This window comes from Lepeophtheirus salmonis, chromosome 5 (assembly GCF_016086655.4).
Source record: "Lepeophtheirus salmonis chromosome 5, UVic_Lsal_1.4, whole genome shotgun sequence".
Classification (NCBI taxonomy): Eukaryota; Metazoa; Arthropoda; class Copepoda; order Siphonostomatoida; family Caligidae; genus Lepeophtheirus; species Lepeophtheirus salmonis.
Genome location: NC_052135.2, coordinates 23,983,842 through 23,999,120, shown reverse-complemented (window position 1 = coordinate 23,999,120; position 15,279 = coordinate 23,983,842). Strand labels below are relative to the sequence as shown.

The following is a 15,279-nucleotide window of genomic DNA, read 5'->3' as shown; positions in this document are numbered from 1 at the left end:
GTATTATATTATTTACAACTTTTTCTTTAATATTGCTCAATCTACAGAAGGAGGTTGTTTTCATTAATAACATTTGTTATACATACTTTAAAGTCTCATTATCAAAATGGGTCATATTTGCAAGATCATTAGGCTAATTGTTTTTAGTGATCTATTTCTTCTCCAGAAATACAAATAAAATATTATATATATATATAGTACATAAATTCTTCGGATCAATTTTTTACAAAAATAAATATATCTTATTTAATGATGATCTTTATAGAGATCTATGAAATGACAAAGTCAAAAATTAAATTTGAATGTACCTATATATGTTCATTAGAGTGTTTCATAGAGACATACAATCACAAACGTTTCTCATACATTTTCGATTTCTTCTTAACAAAATATCCCCCTTCTCCGAAATGAATCCTCTTTCAATCAAAGATAAAGAGTTTTGAGAAATACAGGCGTTCTATACTAAGGATTTTCTTAATTACTGGTTTATTTTCTTATTACGGAAGAGTAATTGGACGGAGAACACACGAAAAGTTCAAAAAGACAATATTTATTCTTATTTATTAGGTTGGGTGGCGGGGTGAGTGAGACGGATTAGGCTACAACCATTTCATAAATATGATGTATGACTGCTAGATACACTTTGAAAAATAAATTATCATCAAATATATTTGATGAGAATTTATGCTTAAAAACGTCCAACGGGTAACACAAAATAAGACACTAAAAAGAAAGAGGAAAGTGCACCCCTGTTGTGTCTTCCCTTTTCTATTTTTTTCAACTTCTGTCGTAAGAGGGAGAAAAAAAGTAAAGCAAAGCCACAGCAGGGATGGACCTAATCTTTTTGTAGTCCTGTTTTGTGTTCCTCGTTGGAAGTTCTTATTCATGATCAATATGACTACTATTCATGTAGCTCCAATTTTAAAACATTTAATTATTTGCCAAGAATTCCTGACATTAAGTTTTCATTAATTTGCAATTGAATCAATTCATTATGAGGATGCTTCAGCAGTTAGCTCGAACCACTATTTGGCCATTGGCAAAGTGTCCACAGAAAGTAAAGAAGGTACATATATATCTCGGGATCCCAAAATATGTTCAATTTAAGCTGAAACTTGTTTAGATTGGTTTTTTGAGAACATTGCGGTTAATCAATGAGGACAAAAATTCCCTACACCTCGTATTGGTGTCTTGTATACGAGTATATATATATAGGCCTACTAAGGGATACTATATAATAGAAAATGCAACATTATAAGTAAGGATGTGAATATTGGCTAAATTGGTATGAGTTTAAATTTAAGATTTTTTAATTTTACATGTTGGACATAGTAAAATATGAATGCTCTTCTACAATATCAATATATTCCTTCCTATTTTGAAAGTTATAAATAGGAATAAGAGGAAGTAGCGCTATAGTTTATAGTAATCGCTGTCAGCAGATATGTTGTTTCTCAAAATTACCATATTTTTTAAGGCCACTGCAATTGAGCCAATGTTCACAACCGTAGTACTATTTTATTATGTTATTATATATACAGAGAAGGAAATCATATCTCACTTTCATTTGCAAAATCCTCTTCCATTGTCCTTTTACCCATGCCCCCAGCATATCCAGAGTTCCATGCCCGTTTACCCATACCACCAGCATAGCCAGAGTTCCATGCACGCTTACCCATACCTCCAGTAAATCCATTATTCCAGCCTCGTTTTCCCATGCCACCCACAAATCCAGAATTCCATGCGCGTTTACCCATTCCACCTGCAAAGCCAGAGTTCCAGGCACGCTTATCCATGTTTTGATCTACCTCAGATGGCTCCTATAAATACATAGTATAAATTATAATAAGATACTTATGCATGTTCCCGATACAGCATATGTAGATCAGGGATAAACCAGTTATGTCAAATTTTGCTAATTTATGGGGTAAATGTACTTGATGTACTTAGAATAGTTAATCAATCAATCAATAAAACTTTAAATAATCAAGTTGTTGATTTTTTTATCTACCAGTCTTGTCACGACGCCAATTTTTTCGAAACGATACCAAAATTTGTAAAACGATATTTTCAAAACTCTACACTTTTTTTTCTTTTAAGCTTGGCAAGTATTTATAGAAGCCTATAAATACTTGTTGATAGCTTTTACCATTATAAATAAAAAAAGGACCACATATATACTTACAGAGGAATCCCCTGGTCATTTAATAAATTTGAAGACTTTTTTTAATTTTAATCAAGAGAAACATACTATTTTCATTCTTGTTTTTCTCTATAAATGACATTTTTTTAGGACAAGAGAAGGACTCAAATATGTGAACGAAATAGAGGGCTGTATATATGTATACAGCAAGTAAAAAAGTTAACTATGATTTTTGTTCAAAATTCTATACAATACAATTCTATGTTAGAAAAGAAGTAAATCTGAAATTAAAATTTAACAAAGAAACTTAAACGCCACTGATCTAAAATAATCTTTATAAGATTTCCTCGTCCATTTCAGGCTTTAATTTTCGATTTATATCAAATATATATTTGAACATAAGTAGTTTGCATGAATTAAGCATGCACACTACTTTCTTTAAAAAAATGATCAAATTAATTAGCTGTGCAAACTGAATTTTTGTTTTATAACCTATTTTTCTTTAAAAAAATCAAGTATGTAGCTATAAAAGAGTAAATTAATTAATCGTAACAAAATACAGGGGTAGTACATACTACATATTAAAATTTATTTATTTCTATTTTTCTTTTATATAAAAAAGAAATATTCTTCAATGACTGCATAATTCATTAAAAAACAATTATATGACTTATTCTCTCTATCAATTCCCTTATAGTTATATATCAATCAAATATCTTATCAATTAACAAATAGATAAAATATTAATGAATGAACAAATAAGGAAGGAACCCGCAGATTTTTTTCATGTATGTCTGTCTATAATAACAAAAATAAACCATTAAAAAAATATTTCATTTGAAAAACCATGTCAGAGTCAATATAAGTTTTTTTTAACACAAAAGATTCTATCTAAACTATTTAAAATTATTGGTTACTTTAGCTCATCCAAAAAATGGAAGTATCATACCCATAATTGACACAAATATGTCTACGAAATATTGAGTTGTATAATACTTTATATTATTTTTTTCTTTTCTTGATTTTTGTTCAAGTTTCCTTTATATTGACATACAATAAAAATCATCCAATAAAAATGAAGGGTTAAAAAATAATGGCTTCATATGTTCACTCAAATTTAATAACATCAAGCTGCATAATCAATTACATTTTCCTCTTTTGTTCAAACAACCTTATAGCAATAGGTTGACACACACATTGAGCAAACATTTCTCGAAAGAACAAACTTACTTGATAATTACTTAAATATACCTATATGACGTATATGAACAATATAGATAAATATTCATGCTTAAAATGATCATTGACGGCAATTTTATAGTATTTACCTTCTTTAGTTTACTATCTATATATGTGGCTAATTTTCAAATTAAATAAAAAATGCATATGGGTCCAAATTCATTAAGTACTAATCATGAGTTAGATGGGGAGAAGCGCAGAAATAGTAAATGAGTTATTATTTCAGTGACACAGAAAGTAATTGTCATAAAAATAGAAATGCTTTAGTCAAAGGGTTAAAAAAATAGTTTAATGAATAACATTTTTGGAACAATAAGAAAGTACTAAATTTATTACTATGATTATATTCATTTTGTTTCAAGTTAAATTTTACATGAAAGTCATATGACTTTTTAAATATTCAAAAAGAGAACAATATTGCAAGATTGAAATTTATGTGAAAGTTAGTTATAAATACATAACTAACCAGAACTCAATACCTATAAGCCATGGTGATTTTAGCTAAATTTATTTTACTAAATCTGTCTTGAATATTTCTATTCATATAGAGAGAGGGAATTATATAACTTTTCGTCTTCGCCCGAATTAAAGAACTACTCCATTCTAAATTGGTAAAATCAACTATGACGGGTTAAAGTGCTAAATTTTAACGAATGAATTATCAAAATGGCATACAATTATCAAAAGTGGTGATAATAAATTATAATAATATGGTTGATAGTATAACCAATCACCGTAATTCATATTAATACATTTAAAAAATAGATTAATCAGGAAAAAAAATCACTGAATAAATGTCATCAAATTTCTGACCCATTTTGGTACTGAATCACTACTTTGTACAAATTTGACCTCGTTATATTTTTTTACTACATGGTTAATAGCTAATTTGATTTATACACATTCCAACATTAGCTTTATTGTATCCTCCAACCTTTCCTCCAAAATGTAACGGAAAAAAGGACCAAAATCAATTGGTAGTCAGCCAATTTTTTCCAACTATGAATAATTATTCAAAAAATGGTATGAATTGTTTACAGCTTAATAAAAAATAACTATAATTCAACCAATCAACGTTCAGAACATTGATATGGGGAAAAGAAACTAAAAAATCGATAGTTGGCTACAAAATATAGTGTACACTTTTGTGTTAGTGATGAAATACCACTGCCAACTGCTATGATTCTTCAAAGATTAATTATTATATACATTGAATTGATCATTTGATCAAATATAATAATAATTAATCAATGATTGAGCATGAAATGTTTTGAAATTAATAAAAATCAAAATTTTATGTGATAGTCTTTTTGAAATAATAATACGTAGAGGCATCTGCTTTAAATCATACAAGATTAAACTCATGAAAACAGCTGAAAGGAAAATACATTGGCTCTTTGTTTGTTTCAAAAAGTTGATCGTAATATTTTAAAAAGACATTGTTTCTTAATTTATTGATATGTATGTTGGGTATGCATTTATATATATAGAGAGAGGGGATTAAATAACTTTTCGTCTACTAATATGTTAATAACATGATGTCGGATGTATTATTTAAAAAAATACATAGTCCATACATATATAAAAATCCTTTTTTTGAGTTACTTACATTATCCGAGTTAAATCTTTTTCCATAACCTCCTCCAAAGCTATTCCATGCTCTTTTCCCATAGCCTCCTTGAAAGTTGTTCCAGCTTCTTTTAACCTCTAAATCCTCACCACCTTCACCTGAAATGAAATTAAGTGACTATATGAGTAGGCATGTTCATTTTATGTATGTATAATCAAGGGCGTCTCCTCCCACCCCTGTATCAAGGAATTTTCATTTATACTATTATATTTCTTTAAAAAAAAAGAAGGTATTCGACCAAATTATTTAGCGGAGGGAAAATTAACTTTTGAAATTTTTACAAAAAACAAAATATATATATATTATCGTGTGGACTCCTCCGTTAATATGTCAAAAAGTGAAAACCAAGAGTTTCTTTGAAAATGCTCATCACTTTGTGATGGGACAATGGGTAAATTTTACTGCCTCTACGCAACATATTGACAAAAGTTGGTGCATCCCCACTTTAATTAAAAAAAAACAAAAAAACCAGTATTTTATTTAATCAAGATTGTTTATGTGTTGACATCCATATATAAAAAATCCTAAGATACATTTTTTGACTTACAATGACTCGAATTGTATAAATACTGGTCATTTTTAATTTACCCTTTTTTATTTATTCACTCCAGGGAATTTTCTACATGTACATAAATTATAGAAAAAAGAGGATAAAATAACTAAAGCAACGGATAATAGGTACTTTTTCTGCTTCACCTATCGTGTACAACGTACATATTATACATTTTGTGAAAATTATGTTTATATTTTTATACTTACTGACCTTTTTAATACATCTAATAATAAGATTAAATTTGTTACATGGAGGGATAAAGCTAATTTCTTGTTTCATTGATTCATAATTAATTTATGTATTTATATTGTTAGTTCATCTTAATATATTATATCTAAATACGTAATTAACACAATTACTTCTAGGAAGAAAATTTGACACTATTAAGAGGAATCGACACAAACTCTTTCATGTTTAAGTAATTAGATTCACGAGTTATAGGCAAATCAGTTTATTTTTATCATCATCGTTAGAGAAATGATTTGTTATTTGATATCCGCGATCTGAGGCATTGGTAATTACCAACTTAATATGAGATCATTAAAAGTGCTTACAAAGGAGAATGTCATTGAAAGTCTATGATCAAATAACCACCACGAAAGAAATGTATATTTATTTTCTACAGATTTTAAAGGGTATACAACATTTGGAAAAATCTTATGTCCTAAACTAGCTATGAGTAAATAACAAATCATCCAAAATGCACTTACGATTTAAAAAGTAGGTGCATAATAGGGGGCAGTGAACCCTTGTCTAGGGTTCACACTTGAGACATTGTTCCTACAAATATTACATTGCAAGTTTGATACTAATAGATTGAGCCATTGGTATGGATAACATTCCATAGTTTCGAGGAAAACTTTTTGAAGAGATGCTTTTACTTATAAAAAAAAATCATCCATATAAAAGATATGGAACATTCTTAGAGTTATATTTTCTTGTCAAGCTATAATAGTTGATAAAAAGTTGATCAATTTACAGGAGGGTAAATAGCAAGGAAATTTGGGACAGATGTTTGTTGTTCAAAATCAAACCAATAATACCATAAAAGTGCAGCCTGACGTTAATAAATTCATGCTTTTTTCACTCTTTCACTAATTTAGAAAGTGTTTAAAAAAATAACTGTATATTTTAAGCACAAGCATTCAACTTGGTAGGAATGCTTCTCCCAAGCTTGAAATCCCCAAGCCAATAATAATCCATAATTACTATTATTTAAATGCAAAAAGGGAAACTGTTCCTTCTTCTAGAATTTCATTTATTTCGTCTTCTAAGGATGATGAGGAAAGACAATGATTGGATGCACCACAAATAATTTCAAATCTTCCTTTTTATAGGAACTCTTATTTGAACCCCTAAAACACCACCAATAATCACACATCAGAACCAAGTGGACCTACCTATGATCAATAAACACAATTAAGATTAATTTTTTAATGCATTATGTCATTATTAACCTAAAGCTGGGATATATCCGAAGACCTATACAACCAGTGACGCACCTTCAAAATATTTCACAGGCTAAATCTTTTTTTAAAGAATTTAAAAAAAACCTTTCAATAAACTTTACTAAATTTATTATAATTGTAACAAAATAAAATGAATCCAGCTTCTAACATATTTTAAAACCTATTGTAAAAAATGTTTTAATTACTTAAATAAAGCCATAAGTTTCGATATGTACCCAAAACATCAGGTGCTTATCTAACTCAAACTAAGATTTAAAGGATTAAAATATTAAATGAAGGAAATGGCTTAAATACGTAATTGGTAAAACTTTATAAAGTTGATACAAACCCATCAACCATAAACTACGTTCATACTTTGAATACATATATTTTTTTTTATCTAAAAAAAAAATCAAATGATCTTCCTCTAGGCAAAATTAGTACCAGAAAAAATGACTTAAGGTTATTTAATGGAGATTAAAAAGGTTTTGAAATTTGTCATGTCGAATAGTTCTGAGTTTTATCATTAAGCCTTTTTATAGTAAAATGTGCCAAAACTAGAAGGCTTGTTTGAAAAGTCCATGCCAAATTTGAGAAATGGCACTACTCCCACGCATCAAGGTTATGTTAAACAAATATTTACTAAAATAAAATAATAATTTATTGTCAACTTTTATTAAATTAAAATGGTGCTTGTAGGGAAATTTTATTCCCTAAAAATTTACAGAGCAGATTTTTACGGTTAACATTCTGTAATTATCAAATAAAACCACCCGTAATTTTGACAAGTTCCTTAATACATTATTTATACTTTCTTATATTTAGATGAAATATTTTAGCTAAAAACAGTCAAGAATAAGGGGGAAAAAAAGTCTAAATAGTTTGGTAAGAATTTTATTTATGGAACCTGGCTTTCCTAATTTTCTTAATTAAAAAAAAGGAATATATACATTTTCATGTACATAGTTGAAGGAATTAAACGCGATGTAGTTCATGCAACATAGAGACATGTGTCGATACCTACACCATACTCATTCCACAGCTTAATTTACGATCATTTCTATAAAGAAAGTAAAGAAAAAACAAGAATATTTATTTTCAATACTTGATTTATAATTGTTTTTGAAATTTACACTAGTAATAAGAATTGCAATTAATTATTCTTTTAAATAGAAGAAAACAGGATTTACGAGTACTTTATATGGCAACTGACAGTTATTTTTAAAATGGATATTACGTACTACTAAATAATCCCCGATTGTATTTCTATATTTTATTAGAAAATCATGATTATTTGAAAAAAAATTATTGTGGATTACATTTGTATTCTTTCACAAATTATCCTCAATTTTTAAATACAAATTATTCATATCAACACATTGCAACTTGTACTTAAAGTAGCCCAAATAGATCGTCTCAATAAAAGGATAATTAATTCACCAATTTTATGGTTGAACGGCTATATAGGGTCATTTATCTTAGACTAAATAATGATTATAAACTAATTATTGGGTATCTTAACTCATCCCACAAATTTGAATGTAAATAATCAATAATGGCTATGAATTTTTGGGCTTTATATATATATGAGTATTTGAAATAAATAAAAAATATTACGATTTTCTCTCTTTCTTGATTTTTGCACCCTATTTTTTAGTTCAGTTATTAAAACTTGTTCAATCACAAGGATTTATGGAGTAGGATTTTTATTTAGTAGTATTTATCGGTCTATTAATGGTTATTCATTCCCTTCAGTAACAAAAACTTGATTACCACACTATAAATGACATGAAGCATCTATGAAGCTTTGAAAAATCTCGTATAACTAGGCTTGTACCCGTTCACCCTTTTTCTGTTCGTTCGTTCTATCGTTCATTTAATAAAAGAAGTCCGTTCACGGTTCATTCGTTCATATTTTTCCACATAATTCGTTTATTTTCCCGTTAGATCTTTCATCTTTGAATTATATATTTATTCATTTAATATTTATGTAGAATTACAAGTCCAACCTCCAAAATACACATTAATATATGAAGCGTTTTTTGTTTCTCAATACACAAAAATGAGCTTCAAGGTCGTAGATAATCAAATACAAAACAAGCAATCTCAGGGGTTCTGAAATGTACAGAGCTCCATTAAACTGGTAAAAATGATGATTGCAATTTTTATAGAATACTCGTAGTGTCCAATTTATTCCAATTGTTTTTTGAACAGCCTTTAAAATAGCCTCCAGGCAGCTTTTTTGGGCAGCATTGAAAAATGTTTACATGCATTTCTTTTATTCAAGGCAACCTCGGATGAACCTACATATTTTTTTGGAGTAATCTTATTTACTAACAAGTCCAATCCGTGTCATAGACAATATAGGCAAAAACTAAGGAGCCGTTGATTCAGGGTGTTCCATTATGCGTGTGAAGTAAAAAAAAAAGGTGAGCCCGAACCTAACCCGACTTTCTATTTAAGTTCAATTTTTCCAATATGATAGTTGGGCAATGTTGGACCCATAACACTTGGCCAGATGGGGCTTTAATTATTAATTGTCAGGCCCAGTTGGATTTCATTTTTTTTCTGGCGAAGTTTTTTTGGTTTTTGATGGCTTTGTTAATTTTTTCAAACCCCTGTAAGTTCTTCCTGTTAGCACATCTTTCATGTACCCACAGTTTTCTTAGTTTGTCTATAATGTTAACCTCTTCAGACAAGTACGTTCAATTTTTTTATATAGGGATATTAATGCTTGCTTTTTGAAAGGAAAAATTAGTCCCGAATCCCTTGTCTATATTTTCGGCTACAACCCCACCTGAATTCACCGCCCGACCAGTTAAGAACTGCATTTCTTTGTATAAAAATAATAAGTACATATCAACGTTACAGATATTCGTGCAGATGTAATATTTATAATTTATTTTGTAATACTTGTCTACAGTTTTCGTTTTGTAAATAATTCAACTTTATATTTTGCATCAGCTATTGATGTTACATTTTTCAATTATTTATTATATTATTAGAGCTTTTATTGTTTCTCAGAATATTAAAAATTTCTAGGGCAAATAATACATTCTGCTTTGTATGAGAGTATAATATTGATTATATATATTATTGGCCAATATGTTCCATAGTGCACCAAATTGATTCGGATTAACCCTGTTCGATTTTATAATTGATCAGAATACCACACAAATACAATTTTTAAATACAAGAATCAAGAGTAGGTAGAAGTGTCAAACGTCATCCACTTCCTTTTATTTTAACTGGGTTTCCCTGATGCCCACAAATTGAGTAACAAAAAAAAAGAAGAAGATAACGTTTTGACTAAAATTATTTCCAATTTGGACAATAACAATGATTCCACTATGATGACTGGTCAATTATTACAAATTGTGTGGCAAGACTTTTCATGGAAAGTAATCAATGTGCATACAAAGTAATTGAAAATTGTACACACAAAATTAGATCTATAATTTTTGAATATATATATAAAACTATATTTTAGCCGCCATCAAAGATAATAATTATACTCATAATCAATTCGGAAAACATAGCGAAAAAGCGGCACCTAATCGAAAATAAGAAAATGAACATAAAAATAACGCCTTGTTTATTTTTTCCCGTTCATTTTTTTTTCGTTTGTCGTTCATTTGTTCAAAAAATGAACGGAAAACGTGAACAACGCTCGTTTTTCCGTTCAATGTACAAGCTTGTGTATAACAGAGTAGAAATGATTTCATTGTATTAATTTTGATCAACTTATTTAATTTAGAGTATAATTCTTGTCATAGAAGTGCTTAAAATACTCTAAAAAAACATTGTTAAGTTGCATAAGTTTACGACAACTCCATGGTTCTCTAATAAATTCATATGATTTTGGAAGACTTGACTTTCATATAAATGCGACAAAAGAAGGAAACTAGTTGTTCATAGATAAAAAAATACTACATGTTATGTGGATAAATTGAAAAAGGACAGACACTTGATGTCCAAAGCAACAAGTTACTCCATTGTACTTACTTTCAATAGGAGTAATAAATTATTTCCAAATAATTTTCATAGTCAAACTTTAATAAAAAACAATGCTTTTTAAATAAAATGTGTAATATATTAGTATTTTCGTCTAGAAGAATATTAAATGGATTTAAAATCCTTTTCATTATGAAATTAAGTGCTCAAAAAGTGCTTTTATTTACACTAAAAAAAATCTAATAAATTTAAAAATTGATATGTGTGTCTTTTAGTATCATTTCATTTGGTTTGAATGATAAAAAGTTCTGTATAATACTTATTTTACACTTTGACAAGTTATAATTTACTTATGGATTATTTTTGAGATGTTTTAACATAATTCATGAATAATATTTATACGAATTTATGTGTTATAATTTATATAATTTTTATGGAATAAAGTCTGCTAAATAAAAATATTTATTGGTTTTAAAATTATTTTTATTGCGAAATTTTAGCTCAAAAACCAATTGATTAATTTATATATGATATATTTGGGTCTTTTCAATTAGGCTTCAATGAAAAACATAACTGTATGAAGACTTATACCAAACTTTAGAAATAATTATTTATATGCAATGAATAATAGGGTGAGCTTCCCTAATTCTGCTCTTAAATAATAAGTGTTTTTTTTTCATTCTTTCACCCTTTTAATCGGTTTTAATATTTAAAATATATTATTATGCCAAGAAATATAATAATTGAGCGACATTTAGAGGTTGACTTTTAAACTTTTATTCCTTAACATTTACTGACGCTTTTATTTTTCAACACAAATGAAACGTAGAATAAATTAAAAGTCATTCACTACCGAGAAGAGAAGAGTGCTCTAAATAATGGTTTGTTTTATAGATAAAAAACTTTTTAATACTATAAATATTAATTAGTCTAATTCATGTTAAAAAGGATTGAATATCAAAACCACAAATACTACTTAAACAGTAAAAAAGCAAACTAGGTAATGTAATTTTATATTATTTTAAAAATAGGAGACATTATTTTTTTATTGGCTAATTTTTCAATTTAATTAGTTTTCACTGGTGCATAAGTTGCATTATAATTTAAAAAGACGCCATTTAGGGTGCTCCAAGTTGATATTTTTACTACGAATGATGGACAAATTTTTAATAAATCTTAGTGAAAATTCAGATGGCTTCATGAAAATAAAACAGACTTAATATTTCCATTGAATATTTCTTGATATCTATGATAAAAAGTGATCTCTCAATTAAATCATTGTTATATTTACTGAAAATCTCTATGAAATGTCTCAATATGTACATTTTTTTTTTGTCGATTATGAAGAAAAGTAGGAAAAAAAGAAATGAAATTCATTGTAACAGTTAGTTTTTATCTACACTATGGAGATAAAATTGTATAACGATGCAACAACATATTTTTAATACATTTAAGGGTCATTTATATAATAAAATTTGGGAAAAGAGGGATCTTTTTATAGGGAGTAAAGTTTAAGTTCTTATATTTGTTGGTCCCATCTTGACATCCAAAAGTACACTATTTTCTTAAATATTAAGGAAGAAGGGGATTTTACTGGCCTATAAAACGTGGTTATTAGGCCCTGAGAAATAGCTTAAATCAACAGGCTGATATCACGTGAAAACACCCATAAATTAGAAAAAACCTTAGGAAGTGATTGAAACATTTCCATTAATATTAATTAAAGTTAAAAACACTTTGCCCATCAAGTAAAACATTGATTTTGAAGGGGTACACTAACCAATAACTACATATATGGGATAACTATTAAAAATGAATATAATAATCGCATAAAATAATGTAAAGAACATACCAGGATACAAATACTGCGCTTGAATCATGGAGAGTAAAGTTGTTGCTAATAGAAATAGCGTGTAAATCATGAGTGAGGATGAAATAGCAGTGTGCATGATAGATGAGAGGTTTTGACCTTTAAAAATACATAAATTGTAAACTTAAAAAAAATACAGAACATCTGGTTAAGGCAGTGACTCTTTGGGGGGGGATGTTTTAATAAATCTTTGAATATTTTGACATCATATTTTTTATTTTTATAAATGGCAAATTTGATAAATATAACTTTAGAAACTTTTTTGAGCAATTTTTTCGGCATCGTCAAAATTTTATTTTTTTTACAAATTATGAAATAAAAAGATTTTTTTTTTTAAATTTTGACGGTGAAAAGTGTTTAAATATGAATTTAGATTTTTTCGAGACAAAAAAAAAAAAAGAAAGTCATTTTAAAGTGATAAATTTTGGGCAATTAATTATGAAGCCAATGTTTAAAAATTAAAATTTGGTAAAATTTTAAATTGTCTTTGCACAAGATAGGAAGGAATCAGAAATTACTCACCCTAGATGGGGAAATGTGTTGAGAGAAAAATGTGAAATTGGATGAATCAAAGACTTGTAAAATATGTAAAGTGCTACTGATGATGACAAAAAAACCCGAAATGAGGCGTTCACTTACTGAAACAATTTCGAAGATTGTTTCTTCAGAAGTCTGATAGGGCCTTTATATATATTATGAATTGGATAAATCCCCCCCCTCCCCGTTCTCTTCTCTGTTCCTGTTTTCTTCTGGCGTTCAAGAAAGGGAACAACAGGGCGGGGAATACATACATATATCTTTATTTATCTATGTTCATATTTGTAAAATGTCTCCCCCTTCCCCCCTTTTTCTCTCTTTTCCTCTTACTCCTTCCTCATTTTCCTCCGCTTTCGATTTTGCGAGAATGTCTATTCACGCAATCCGGGAAAATTCGTAGTAACGTATGCACATGACATGTAGAGAAAAGCAAATAACATAGTCCACGTTGAATTAATGCCGTATTTGTATTAATAGGGCAAGAGCGCTGTTTACTTATATTAGTTTGTAATCAAGGCTTTCGAGTGTTTTTGAATGTCATTCAATAATTTACTAATAAGCCTCCATGAATTCCCCCTTTTAACTAAATTAACAACACGAGGGCATGAGCTTTGTTTACTTAATTTTTATTATTATAATATAAAATTAAATTTGAAGGAGAAAAATCCCTTATGATTTGGGAACACAAATCTCGAGATTCTTATTTGTTATACGTACTATCTACTCCGCCTTGTGAAGGAATGGATTGCATTCTGTGTTATGGTAGTATACCAATCCCTATAATTTCATCAATATTATCATCTATGGTTTAATTCTTCCCAGGATGAAGTTGGTAGTACGAATAAAGTGTGTAAGAATGCCGAGATTTGACTTCCCTGCTTATGACGGAGGTTTCTCTTTCTAATTTCTATTTTATGTTGGTGAATTTCAAATTATAACTAAATTCAATTTCTATTATAATATTGAAGAGCTCATTTTTAACCCTGCTCCTATGAAGTAAATCTTGTTAGAGTTAAATCTTTTTTACAATCAATGTTATTGACAAATATATGTCGTTTATCAATCAAACTAATTCCTAATATATAAAAGTAGACCTTATTAAAGGGTTCATAAGCTTGATCTATGTACAAATATGTCTAAACCGATAGTACTCTATGCCAAATCTATAATAAACATAGTGGCGTAGGAAATCACGTGATCAATATTTGTACAAGGTAGTGGCGATAGCTATACCTTTTTTTTTTGTCTCCTAGGAGTGTTCTTGAATATATTACTCCATAATTTACTAATAAGCCTCCATGAATTCACCCTTTTAACTAAATTAACAATTTAAATTATGTGCAGGGAAGAAAAATCAACTGTGGTATAATCAATAGTGGGAGGAAATATATCATCACGGCCATGTACCTCCTGAAGCTACTCTGCTTCACTACTTTGTTTCAAAAAATTTACTCTGTAATGGTATACCGATACTATTAGGGACCTCATAAAAGGGTGGGGGCGGGGAGGGGGCACTCCACATTTATCATATTTTTCTTTTTTTCTTTTCTTATTTATAATTTGGTTGTAAAATTTAAGTCGGATAAACATCAACTTATCTCACACAAAATTGAACATATTTATGAATTTATTGAAATTCCCGGACGCTCTGGGTAGTGGACATGTGATTTGTCTATACAAAAGCAAGTTATAATGATTTTTCTAAAAATTGAGCGTTTTATGTTCTTAGACAATTATCGTCAATTTCTATATACAAATGGTTCTTATTAACCTTTGGGGGAGATACAATAAATTACACTTAAAGTAGCCAAAAAGGATATAGAGTGACGTAGCTCAATAGCAAACGCGCTCTTATTCTCTTGAACTCAATGTTCGTAGGTTCAATACTCGCTCACTCTTAGCGAA

General features: G+C 28.6%; 1 protein-coding gene across 2 annotated transcripts in view; it reads right to left on the bottom strand.

Annotated features, from left to right (window-relative positions):
* The window catches only part of LOC121118648 (uncharacterized), a 23,712-nt gene extending 10,124 nt beyond the window's left edge, over positions 1 to 13,588 (bottom strand). Inside the window, exons 1-4 of one of the 2 annotated variants that reach the window (XM_040713236.2) lie at positions 13,360 to 13,588; positions 12,820 to 12,936; positions 4,992 to 5,110; positions 1,562 to 1,820 (exon numbers count right to left, since the gene is read on the bottom strand). In XM_040713236.2, coding sequence (XP_040569170.1) covers positions 1,562 to 1,820; positions 4,992 to 5,110; positions 12,820 to 12,916 — 475 coding nt within the window. In that variant the 5' untranslated portion in view covers positions 12,917 to 12,936; positions 13,360 to 13,588. The remainder of the gene's footprint in view (positions 1 to 1,561; positions 1,821 to 4,991; positions 5,111 to 12,819; positions 12,937 to 13,359) is intronic. The other variant, XM_040713238.2, reaches the window with a different exon arrangement.
* Positions 13,589 to 15,279: the final 1,691 nt, after the last annotated feature.